Consider the following 13608-nt stretch of genomic DNA (forward strand, 5'->3'; position numbering starts at 1 on the left):
GGCCTGAGTTCAATTCCCAGTTCTGGAAAAAATAAGAAAAAAGAAAGGATGGTAAGGAGCAGACAGAGGGGTGGGACCATTTGGACAAGGGCCAGGGGTTGACTGAAGGCCTGGAAGTAGGCAAACCAGTTCCAGACAGCCTCATGTGTCTAAAAGGGCCTTGAGGTTCCAAGATGACTAAAAGCCAATAGAGGGTTCAGAGTGCTTAGAATTCTAGGAGAAAGTGTTTGTTCTTTCAGTCTGGAGGTTTTCTTTTAAATACTCTTGTAAGCACCTTCTATGTGCCAGGATTGTTGGTGAAGGATATGGATGCCACAAAAGACTCAGTCAGATTTGACACAAGTGGCACAAGGAGCCAGACAAGTGGCACAAGATCAGATATGGTCTTGGACACCTTGTCTAGGTCTGTGAAAGGAAGATTCTTCCGGGAGTGGGAGGGCAAGTGTCAAGAGGCTCCAAGAGAGGGCCAGCCACTGACCTTGCCATCCTTTGTGTCAACAGAGGCATCTGTGAGGCCAGGTGGATGACCAATCCACAGGGTGCCCCCGCCCTCATGCCAGGGTGAATTTAGCTTAGACACCATTTGTGATGTGTCCCTTTATGGGTCTCCCACTTGCTGACACAAGAATGGGCCTCAGAATCCACACATCTCCTTACTGATCTGCTCAGTGACCATTCAGGCTAGAGCCCCAAAGGGCAAAAGGGCCAAGTAGTCCCCTGACAGAGGCACTTCTGATTTCTACTGACCAGAGTCTAGCTGGGCCCTCAGTCAGGGACAGGCCCTGAGCAGAACCTGAGCAAGGATGGCAGTGCCTGTGCTGTCAGAGGCCACTGCCCCAGATGCCTAAGGGGTCCCACAGGGACACAGCCCAGGACAACTGGTGACAATGAAGATGCAGATCTGGGGCTGCCCTGCTGATGTGTAATTTCCAGGGACTACCATGGGGCCATATGCAGCAGTCAATTATGCTTTTGGAATTAAAAGACAGAAGTGTGCATCCAGGCACTGCCAATTAATATCTGTGTGACTTTGCATGAGCCATATCCCAATTCTCTGTCTTCACAATTCAAATGAGGACAATGATCCTTAACCTACCCATTCCATGCCACACTAAGAGGAAGTAGAGGAGGTGGGTGGTCTCATGTCCTAAGGTTCAACATTCACATGGCCAACGTAATGCTTTAAGCGGTCTCCAGTGACACCGACCTGCCAATCACTCTTTGAACAAGCAGGGCTCAAAAGCACCTCCATGAAGGGAAAGGTCATTACCTGAACAGTGTCTTTGCCAAACAGGAGGGAGAACGTTCTGAGTGAATTGCAGAGGGAGAGGATTCTGAGTGAACGGCACCCCAGGTGCAGCCTCCTGGGACCCTACACTCCTTCGCTGCACAGCAGAGGCAGAGGGCTTCCCTCCTTTTCCTTGGTGGAAGCCTCCTTGTACCCTTTGCCTATGGCAGAGCAAAGGATGCTTTTGGGTACCTGGGATGTCAAGAAAAGAGTAAAGCAAATCCAGAAAAACTTTCTATTTTGGATCTGTCCATTCCGGATGCTAGTTAGGATGCCTAGGAAGAAGGAAGAAGAAGGGCTCTAGGCTCTGAGATGTGGTATCTAGGGGTGTGAATCTCCCTAAAAGCATAGCTTCTTGGGGCCCTCATCCCTCCACACTAGCTTGAAATGACTCTCATAGTGTGAACAGAGATGTTACAACTAAAAATGTTTTCCAGAGGAAGTCATGCCAAGCTACTGTGCAGGCCCCCTCATGCCCTCCATCTGGGGACCAATACTCACAGGCGCCTATACCATCGGGGTGGCCAAGGTGCCCTGGTTCATTATCGTCCACAACCCAACAGGGAGCACTTACTATGAGCCAGACAGCATGCTGGGAGCTGGGAGGAGTGAGGCACAGCCCTTGTTTTCAGTAGCTTCTCATCTAGCAGAAAAGACAGAAAAGAATCATTCCAGTGTAGAGAACCTGACCGCAGAGTTCCTCTCCAAGTACCTGGGTACCCTAGGGGAGAGCTGGAAACTGGTGGCTGCAGATGGCCTCAGAAAGGGGGGACATTTGGGTGGTATTGAAAAGGCAAGTGGGACTGTCCCACAGAGGGGACAGATTTATTCCAGGCGAAATGATGGACAGGACTGTTGCTGTGTGTTTTACACCTGCTGTCACTTGTCATCTCCTAATGCTGACAGGGAGGGGTTACTGTCCCATCTCACCAGGGAAAGCAGTCTGGTTCACAGGGTTATTCTGGAAAGTCTCATGGCTCACTGGTCAGTGACAGATCCAAGCCAAAGTGACTCCCAAGTCCACTGTTCCTTAAGGCTCTGTGCTCACCTGGAGCACCATCGTCTTGGGCTTTCAAAACTGAGAGCAGCTCCTGTGAAACTTACAATCTGCTTTGAGTACAGTTCTATGAATCCCTGTTTTTCTCTGAGGTCTTTTTTTTCACACACACAAAAAAAAAAAATCAAAAGAAGACTCTGCCAGCTCCTAACTCCACCCCAGCAGTTCTGTTTCCCTCTACAGGTGGCAACTGACTGCTACTGGGCCATCTGCAGTGCTGGCACGGCTGTTTCTGCTGGTCTTAAGGACCCGGCTGTCTTCAGCCCACTACCCCACTGCCGCCCTCAGACTTTTGAGCACAGGAGGCAGCTTTGGAAACACCTTAGAAGCACAGTCACTGAGCTCTGAGTTTTACTGCAGGTGCACATTATCATCTGTAGCCTTCAGGCTTGCAGAAGTCTGGGTCAGGTGACAGGCTAGCCCTGGAGATACACACAGAGGAATCCCAGCCAGAGATGCTCCGCGCTTCTATAAACTGTCTTGCTTCCATAAAGAAGTCAGGCAAATAGGCAGTGCCATCCTCTCCCAATTCTTGATAGAAATTCACCTCGGCTCCAGTTCCTGCCATCTAAATCCACACGTATTTCCTGCTGCGCAGCATTTGCACCACAATGAAGCATCATTCCGGACTGCGTGCTTCAGGACACCCAGAGCCCTCTCTCTAGCAGGCAGGAGCCATGCCAGGGAGCTGGGAGCTCTGTGGGCTCCCTCGGCAGGCAGAGGCCAACCCAGGCTTGCTGGGCTCCATGAGGGGAGAAGAGTTCGCAGGGCACAGACCAGGCTGAACACAGAGGTCATAAAACAAAATTTATCTTTAATTGGTAAGTGTCAACAGCAGTACAAAAGATGGAGTGATGACAACTAGATTAGGGTAAGAGAGGACAGTCTTGAGGTAAATGAGCATAAATAGGCAGTTCTTATAGACACTCCCCTGTGGGCCTGCGCCCCATCATGGCATATACATTATCACCCAACGATGGCATGTCTAACATATCAGGAAAGCACCTTGTGCAAAAAGGAAAAAAAAAAGTAGCTAAGGTGCCAACATACACCAGGAGAGACAAAGACAGTGTGTCTTTCGATTTTGTCTTTTCCCTTAATTATGAGGCAGAGGAGGGGAAGACTTGGAAAGTCCCACTGAAAGATTATTCAATGCTGTTTTATCTCACGTCAATACTGCACAACAAAATCCAAGAGGTTTGTGTATGCAACCAAGCTAAGAACAATGATCCATTCCTTTAAATTTGAAGCAATTCTCTTTTTCCACTTCTTGAATCCTTAGCCAACTTTTTTTTTCATTACCAAGAGGAGAGTATGAGAAAGATGTGATGGCAACCCTTAAGGTCATTTAAAAACTTTACACTGGACTGTACAAGATTTTTTTTGATAAACTATTTACATTTTTCAGACTTTCAAACATATTCAAAGCAGCAATAGACACTAGTTTTTTACTTTTTTTTTCTAATTGCCCAAATAGTTACCAGCCATGGGCCAAGTAGGTACCTGCGGTTATACATAGAATTTCTACAAAGAAAATCTGCAGTTAAAATTTGCTTGAGGGTGTATTAAATGTCCCTAGAGTCTGAAGGGCCACACCCACAGTGTTGCTATAGGAACCAAAGCACAGTACCTTGACAATGGAGTTGTAGTCGTCCCAACAGCCCTACACAAACTTTACACTTTGAAACAGCAGCCAGCATGTCAGTCCAGCATGTCAGTGAATTATGCTGATTAAATTAACATAGAATACAATCTCACAATATACATCACAAACAAATTACAATGTCGGGAAATAAAAGAGTTACAGTAAGATAAGTTATGTAGTAACAGCTTATAAGCTCATCTAGGATAATAAAAATTTTACATGGCAAATACAATAATGAATGAACATAAATGCTAAGCATTCTAGTCTGCTACAAGCTGGAGAAGGGCACAATAGACTGCACTTTCAGAAAAGCAAAAACACATATGATAGAGGGAGACAAACGGAGAATGCACGCGAGCAGACCTGCAATGTGCAGCATACACAACAGTTAAATATTTGCACATTTCCCACACTCTAAGAGCACCAGCACTGAGGCCTCACTTTCTGCTGTGGTTCTTCAGGAATGAGAAACTGCTGAGCAAGATACACCACTGAGTTGCCTTAAAGCATCCCTAGTGCCAAGAACTCAAGGTAGCAGAGTATCCGCAGGGAACGCTACCTCCCTCCTTCCCCACCCTCCTCTACCTCTCCCCTGGTGGTGGTGCCAGCATTCCACATTCTTGTTCAGGAGCTTTTAGAAAGCCATCTATCCCCAAAGAAAGAGATGGGCCAAGGATGAAAAGGAAATGTGTTTGTATATCAAGATTTTCAATGATTCTAGCACAGGGACATGCTGGGTAGTGTATGGCAGCAGAAACAGAACGTGGTCGGCAGGAATAACAGACAGAAGTTGTTTATTGAGGAATAAAACAGGTCAAGGGCAGGACGCAAGGAAATGGTGCAAGTGCTTTGTCAAAGGACAAATGAGGTCATAGAATATTATTATACTTCGAGAAGCAAGCTTAAGTGCCAACTCAATCCTTGGACAAATGTGCACATCAGTCAAGGCTACAGCAACCTTTTTTTTGTGTGTGTGTGTGTCACTTTCTCGTTAAAATGGAAGACCCAGTAATAATTTCAATACATTCTTCTAGCTGCATTTCTTTGCAGTTGTTGGCACTTGGTACAGGACTCCTCTCATGGTTTGAAACTATGAAGTGATTCTTTAGCCTTTCCCTAGCAAGTTGGTAGAGGTCAGTTCTTTGCAAAACGAGTACATGGAGAGCAGCAGCTTCAGCTATGTTGTTCAGATGACCCCAGGCTGCCTTCTTCCTGAGGGAGATGGGCTTCCCTGACACGGTCCCTGCTTTCAGCTCATGCCTGGGCTTGTGGCTCAGGACAGGCAAGCTTCGAGAAAGCCTGGCTTCACATGTAAAGAAAACAGCCTTCTGTGTCAGTCCTAGAATGATCAGATCCTTTCCGAACACCTCAGGGTCCTGCGGTACTCTTGTCCTGGGGAGGTCAGAATTGGACACGTTCCCTAGTATTGTGAGCCTATACCTTAATTTAGAACTTGGCCTGTGAGTTGGTGTTAGGACCCTGAAAAATAAAGTCAGGCCTGCAGTCAAGGCTGGAGGGCATCGGATACCAAATGAAGCAATTTGATGTGCTCCTGAAGGGCTGAGCTGGTACTCAGGAAAACAACAAAGGACACTGCTGGAATCTGCCAGTGAAGTAGAGACATGGCTGGCCCTGGCACCAGTGCCCACAGAGGAGCATTTCCTTCCTCTTCCTCTTCCCCTTTTCTCCTTCTTTCCTATTCCATACAGTCCATTTCTTTTTTCTTTTAAGGAGAAGATTGTCTACCAGTGTCCCTATTCCAAGTGACAAAGAAAACCCTGATCTTGTAAATTCTTGAATGAAGATAGTTTTTAATCTCTAATTTAAAGATACTATGAAATAGGGAGCACTGAAGAAAGGTTAGTGTTTTCATTGTAACTGGCATGGTGGGATTTTTATTAATGGCCAACCTCAGAGGCAGATGTCTGCCTATAAAACGGCATTCATGCTTCTTGCTATTAAAGGGTCACAGAACGATCTCAGAAGATTTATGTGAATTCTCAAAGCAAACTGTCTTGCCTGTACTGGAAATTTACTATGTTCAATTCATTAGTTTTCTAGAAGAGAAAAAGGGAAAAATCCAAGTCTGTGGGCAACGGGTTCTATGCTGCATGAGAGTCCAAAGAAAAGGTTTTGCAGGACAAATGCTGCCTTCATGGTGGCTGACGGCTCGCTGTCCCCAGCAAGTGCAGTGACTTGTCAATTTTTAGTTCGGACCAACACAAATGAATAGAAAACAAAAAGGAAATACATAACTTATATCTTACTAAGTATTTGTGAACCAAAAATAAATTCTATTTCTATGTTATATTTACACAATTAGAAAAATCTAACATGAGATGGTAAAGTCATAAAAACTTTGTTTAAGCCCCACTGAAAACAAAATGAAGTGATCCCTATGATTGTCATTCTTAATTTCCATGGATATTTAGAGCCATCTTGGCTAATAAATAAAATACACTGCATATGCACAAAATTTAGATTCAAATACAGCATTACTATCTGAGCCAATGAGAGAGGTGTTTACAATCAGATCGTTCCTGAATAGCCTTTCATTTTTAAGAACATGGCTACAAGTTATTGAACCCCAGTACTGAGGCAGAGCTGGAGCTAAAACAAAGTATTCATACACACATGTATTTTGCATAAATAAATGAAATAACAAGACATAAAAATGACTCAAATCCGGCAACTGTGAGGCAAGCCCACACGAGTCGAAACAGATGACTTTTGTTCGTGTAGTTTTCGTACAACAGTTTCACATTAGTCAGAAGTGATAAAAAATACCATTTATATCCAGTGCTTATAACACTTACGAAACAACATCTGTGAGTGTGTGTGTTTTTTTTTTTCTTTTTCTTACTACAAGCAAAATCAAGTTTCAGTCCTAAAGAACAGTCCTTTGTTCTCCGACAGCCCAGAATATTATTTTGGCATGGTCATAAAAACAAACAAAATTAACCTACTATGCTAAATGTTCGCCTTTGTGCAAAATTAATTACATACAATACAATGCTAGCCATACAACACTCTACCTAGGCAACACAGTAAAAAGGAGCAAGAGAGCAAAGCCAAAGGGAAAGAGAAAAAACATGAGACTGAACTGAGGAGAGGTATATAATCAAAGAAATCGGTAAGACACAATAAATACTCATTTTTTTTAGAAAAAAAAAAACCTCGTCCTCATTTGAAATAAATGTACAAGAACAAAGTTCCAATCCCCAATCAATATTAAGAATAAAACATTCCTATCAGTACCTTAAACAGCTTATAAAGAGCACTCCCAGCTAATGACACAGCTAGTGACATTTTGGCTAAACCTATTTATTGCTATTAGGTATGGCCTGGAGCACTCTTTAAATAAATATGAAGGTATACAATTTTCTTCCAAGTGACAAAATGGCTCAAGAAATCTGATGGGGCTGTTCCTATGTCCTGGTGATGAGATTCTGGGTTGTCCCATGAGGTGAACTGTCCTGTGAACTGGTGCTCTCCACCAAACCACTCTGGGCAAGTGAGGTGTCCCTGGACAACCAGTCCTGGGGTCAAGAAGATCCCAATGGCGGCCTAGAGTTTTCTGTAGATTGGAGATGGGGGATGGAACCTCACTGCCTCCCACCCCAGCTGCAGGTCTCCAGAATGCTCCTTGGGTCCCAAGTGCTATTTGTCTTGGTTATGTGTAGGCTTGTCCCCCATGAAGCCACAGAGACAGGGAGGCAGTCAGAGGAGCTGGTATGCTGCCCCAGGCACTATCTGTCATCCAGAGTTAACAGTAGGAACGTGCCCCATAGGGAATGTACTTCCCCCCTTCTCCTTCCCTATGGTTTTCTTTCATTCTCTGGATGTATTCTCACTGTTCATCTCCATCTTTGCTTTGAGGCTCTCGCGTGCCTTCTTACTTACCAGGATTTGGCAAAGAATTCCCAGGACCTGCAAGTTGGGTCAAGGCTGCACGGTGTCAAGGTGCCAGCCCGTGATAGCTTCCCTGTAGACTCCTACATGTCCCACAAGCTCTGGGCTTCATTCTTGGCTACAGAACTGTCCTGCCCATCAGTCAACCACTGCTGACCTTTGCTACTGATTGGAACTCAGGGGAAATGCCACTGATACAATCAAACTGAATTAGGGGGGAAAATTCTGGCAAAAGATTTGAGGGCACAGTGAACCTCAGAGCATACCTGTAGACCTAAGTGCATAGCCCTGCAGCCAGATAGATAGATATTCATTTTGAAGTAAGCAATAATACAGGTATTTAATAGTATCTCATTTCAGAAATGCATCCAGATGCTCTGGGGACATAAAATCACTATGTACATCTTTTGTGTCTAGCCAGAGAAGGAAGTGACAAGGGACAAAAAGTTCTTTCGGGAAGTGGGGTGAAAACAAGAATCTTTAAATTAATGCCACCAACAATTTGTTTTTAAATAAATATTAAGTGGACCCTTGACATTCTGGAATGAATAAATTACTTAAGAGAAAAATGCATTAAGACTGAATGTCAGGGTGAAAGGCAAAGGGATCGTGGATGTAGTGAGAGGCGGTCTGGGCGGAGAAGACCGCACGTGGGGGTCTGGTGAGGGGATGGCTCTGGTGTGTGTGTGTGTGTGTCATACACGCCACACACTGATGGCACGTCAAGAGGCAAACACAACTGGGACATGCACTGTGGCAACCTGGTTCGTTCCTTACAATATCTTGTCTCCAGATTCCTGAGTACTTTACCATGTTCTGGAAAAAAAAAAGTGTGGTTTGCTATTTTATTTTAAGATGCCAAGATTGTCTAAGACTTTGCAGTGTCTCCTTTAAGACTTTCAAAATATTAAGATTCAAAAGTTACGAAAAAGTTTGGCACATTCAAAGTTTAACTCTACATGTGGAAAGAAAAAAATGGAATTCCGAGGCCTTTTTAATATGTTCTACATGCAGCTGCACACGCCATGGACTTGTCCTGCTTCACAACACGAATTCCTCAGTTGTTTTCTAAAGTAATTCAGAATAAAAACACATTCACAACCTGTAGGCCGGCACAGCATACCTGAGTGAGAATGTTTAACCCCATCTAAAACAGTAACTTAAACCTTTATCAACATCCAAAAGAAAAAAAAAAAAAAAAGTAAGACAAAAATATAAGACTTGTAAGACAGCTATGGGTTGAGATAAGTTTTCAAGTCCTGGTGTCTCATATTTAATATGTCTTCACCTAAATTAAAAAACAACAACAACAATAACAATAACGACAAAAAACTCAAGTTCATGAAAAATCAGGGAAAACTTAATCTGTCTCACACTTTACGAAACAATTAAGACCATTCTGCTGATGTTATTGTGGAGCCACAAATGCATGCGGGCTCTTTAAGAACTTTTGTTGGGGAGGGGGATGAAATGTCAGAGTATTTTCATTCAGCAAACGGAACTCCTCAGTTGGCACTGACAGCCTCCGGGGCTTCGTTTTCACTGCTATAGTCCGATTTGGGGTCCTCCTCGTAGTCCTCATACATCTCCATCTCATCCTCTCCGTTCATCATCTCGTTTCCGGCTAGGCTTCCGCTGTCTGTCTTCATTCCGTAAGTGCTCTGGATGACCGGCAGGCTGGGCTCTGGGCTGGCAGAGGTGCTAGAGCAGTCAGATGTCATCTGAGGTGACGGGGTGGTAGTTGCCATAGTAATAGCACCGGGATACACAACACCTGTTCCTGTGGTGATTGGAATCTGAGGCTGCTGCCTGTATAGATTCAAAAAAATAGAATGAAACAGAGGGGAAAGACTTTTAGATAGCAACTCTATGCATGCGCTGCAGTGTGATAATAACTAGGAGCTGCCATGTGAACTGGATGAGGTTCTGCACACATTTGTATTCTATGTAAGTGGAATAGAGATACATATTATTATTATGATTCCTACTTTTTCAGATGAAGAATATAAGGTTTTGCCTCAGGGCCTTGCACTCAATACAAGAGAGAATGTGAATCTATCCTGTCCCCTGGCTTGAATGCTGTCCTTCTTTCCACTGCCCATCCAACACAGAGACCCCCTGAGCTTGCTGTATCCCAAAGGTCCTGACTTCGCAGAGCCCTGCACCACCCACCCACCGCGAGCCTACTGATGACCCGATTTCTAGGGCTCTCCTACGGAATTTTGCTTGCCTGAAGGGAGCAGATGGATGACGAGACTCTATCTCTACGCATAGAAACATCTTCTTATCAAATACTGGTTTCTTTCTCACCAAATCATATTCTAACAACAATACACTTCTTGTAACCTAACTTTTGAGTAAATTAACACAAATTAAATTTCATGCTAATTTGCTGGAGGCAGTGAATGCGCCATTAAATTTGTACCTGATTTTGCATAACTGTGATAGAAATGTTTTATTTCATCACATTACAAATGTAGTGAGTAAAAGCTTTACATAGTTGGACTTTTACTGCAATATTAACCCATTTTACAGATTTCCCAATTTGGGAACCCAATGTAAACTCTGCAGGCCAAAGTAAACTAGCAGAGGATACATTTCTTTTCACAAAGGACATTTTCTTTTCACAAAGAATAAATAACTAGGGCTAGCAAGATGGCTCAGCAGACTAAAGGCCTGCTTAGACAAGCGCAGGGACTGTGGTTCGATTCCCCACATCACATGCCACACCTCCCTGCCCCAGGCACGCTGAGCAGGCCGCTAAGACTGGGGGTGTGGTGGAGCACTGGAGAGGCTGAAAACAGGAGGATCACTATGAGTCTGAGCTGTGTAATGAGACCCTATAGCAAGTACATTTAAAAAAAAGGGATAAATATTTCAGAGTATTTTAAATTAAATTTCTATACCTACATGTGTACTGAATAAATTAAGTTGCGCTCCCAGTATGTGTTAGAACTGGTGTTAGAACTTGATATGATACAGGCAAGAGCACTGAAGGTCCGGAAGCAGAATAGAAACCACCGCTATATTCTGGTGCTTTTACATTATCTTGTTACATCCTCATATTAAGCCTGAGGTATCCTTTCCCTATTTTTACAGATGAAGTAATCAATTAAGGTTCAGAGAGTTTAGGTTGTATAAGGCTACACAAGTTCCACAGCCAGGAGTTGCAATCTCCTTAGGTCACAAGTTCTCTAAAACATGTTAAGATTGTAGTGAGAAGGGCAAGTTCAAACTACCAGAAGAAAACACAATAGGGGACATCCCGCTCAGGCCACCCTCCTGTCCCTCTCTTGGACAGGAGATTTCTTTCCCTCAAGAAATATATTCTGTTCATTAAAAAAAGAGAAAACACAATAATTTGAATCAGAATCATGGTCTCCTAAGCTGGGCTTCACATATCTCAGTTTTTTGGATGTTAAGTTGGTAATGAAAAGCTAAACATAAGCAAATAAAACATCAGTGCTCATATATATATATATGGATAAAAATATATATATATATATATGGTTAAAAAAACTCTATACTCTAGTGTTGGAAAAAAATGTCTTTTTTATGCCCCAGTCAATGCTGAAATCTGAAGTCTCAAGTGGCAGGGGTACCATTCCAGAGACCATGCCCCACACGGAGAAAGCAACGTCGGGGAAGCTCTGCAGAGGACCACAGGTACCAGCAACTGTTTGGCTTTGGGTGTGAATGCTAGAGTGGGAAGTTATTGCTATAACTGACAGTTTTGTCTCAGGAAGAGCTTTTCTAGGAAGAACTTGATATGATACAGGTAAGAGTGCTGAAGATCCGGAGGCAGAAGAGAAACCATCTCAAACTTCTAGGTTCAGAACTGAACTTGTGACTCTTCTCCCACATAGCTACTCTTCCCACAACCATCCCATTATCTTGGGTTATGATCATTTCATGTTTTCAGTTGCTCAGACAATTGTTTTCAATTCACATTTCTTCTCTCTCTCTCTCTCTCTCTCTCTCTCTCTCTCTCTCTCTCTTTCACGGAACTGGGGATTGAACTCAGACCCTTGTACTTGCCAGGCAAGCGCTTATTCTACTGAGCTATCTTCCCGGCCTCCCATATTTCTTTTAAATCCTATATCCAATCCATCACCAAATCCTGTGGGCTCTCCATGGGGAGTACATCACTTCCTACCACCTCTACCCCTACCCACCTGGTCCAAGCCGCTTTCAGCTCTAATATGATTAGCTGGAATTGTAGGCTGCTCTCTCTTCAGGCAAGTCCCATACAGTGGGACTGGGTCACCACACAGCACTCTTCTGCCTATGAAGCTTCAGTCTTCAATGTCTTTTCATCTCACTCAGGGTTGAGTCAAGTCCCTAGCAAGAGCCTACAAGTCTTTTTACAGTGTGACTCCCTGGGGCTGCCTACCATCTACTACTCTTCCCACCTTCTCGTCTTGCTTTGCTCTGTCACTGTGGCCTCTCTTTTTTTTTTAAGCAAGCCAGCCACAACCTTTTCCCCAAATCTGCACACTTGCAGTTTGTCCTGCTTCCTTCTCTCAGATGTCTGCATGACCCACCCTCTCACCCGCTTTGGAGTTTTTCCTCTTCTGTCTTTGCAAACCATCACAGTGAGGTTTTCTGTGGCCATTCTATTTAAAATTATATTCCATTCTATACAACTCTCTCTCTCTTTCCTATTTTACTTTGTTCTAAAGTATTTTTCATTATTTTATATTCATTTATTCATTTACTCATTATTTTCCTAACTTCTATCACTAGAATGTAAATTTCAGGAGTACGAGAATTTTTACCAACATAGCTTACTCAAAGGCTACACCACGCCTGCCACAGAGGAGGCACTCAGTAAGTGCCCCTTGCATACATGAATGAGTGAATGAGAGAAAAAACACATGCAAACATGCGCTACCCATCCTACAGTGAGAATGGAAGTATGAAGGAAGATGATGGAGAAAGATATGAATAGAACTGTCTTCAGAGGTTTGAACAATTGCCCTCATGAATAAGAGAAGGATTTGTTCCAAAAGATGGCAAAAACCAGCCCACAAAGTAGCAAAGAGGCAGATTTTGGCTCAGTGAAGAAGGGTCAACAACTTCCTGGTATTAAGGGGTGTTCCTCAAAGGAAGCAGGAAGGCAGGGAGTGCTCCGCTCTAGAGGCCCCAAGCAGACCACAGAGGACTCTGACAGGGGCTGCCTATTTGAGATGCACAATATCTGAGGCTTCTTTAAAGTTAAACTGATTCTATGAATGTGAAATTGTAAGGGAACTGTCCTGCTGATCTTGCTATCTTATTGTCATTATGAGCCTAGGAAGAGACAAGGAATATTAAGTGAGCATTGCTACTTGTAGTTGAAGAAGCCTCTCTTTCAAGTCTTCCCAAAATATTGCTGTACCCTGTCTGTCTTACATTCTCTTTACTACAGGGAAAATTTCTCTTTTTATAGTAGAACATTCCACTACCCCACCCCCACGCACTGCTACCAGCACCCAACATGCTTCCCTTTATACTAAAACAGAAATCTACTTCCTGCCAACCTGGCCTGTCCAAAATTCAAGAATGCCCACATGGTTGGTCCTAATGCATAATAATCTGTCTTCCTCTGAGCTTCACCTCCTTTCATTCATAACACCAAGATTAGCATTTCATTATATATTATATGTATAGACTGTGTCATGTGTGTAGGTATGCATATGTGTGGGACAAGCAATTTGTGAATCT

The 13608-nt window shown here is 43.6% G+C and overlaps 1 protein-coding gene across 22 annotated transcripts in view; it reads right to left on the reverse strand.

Annotated features, from left to right (window-relative positions):
• Positions 1-3797: 3797 nt before the first annotated feature.
• Sox6 (SRY-box 6) overlaps positions 3798-13608 on the reverse strand; it is a 689373-nt gene continuing 679562 nt past the window's right edge. For all 22 annotated transcript variants that reach the window (XM_004634909.2, XM_023719279.1, XM_023719289.1 and 19 more), the window contains one exon: positions 3798-9711. In XM_004634909.2, coding sequence (XP_004634966.1) covers positions 9408-9711 — 304 coding nt within the window. In that variant the 3' untranslated portion in view covers positions 3798-9407. The remainder of the gene's footprint in view (positions 9712-13608) is intronic.

This window comes from Octodon degus, unplaced genomic scaffold, assembly GCF_000260255.1.
Source record: "Octodon degus isolate 3935 unplaced genomic scaffold, OctDeg1.0 scaffold00067, whole genome shotgun sequence".
NCBI lineage: Eukaryota > Metazoa > Chordata > Mammalia > Rodentia > Octodontidae > Octodon > Octodon degus.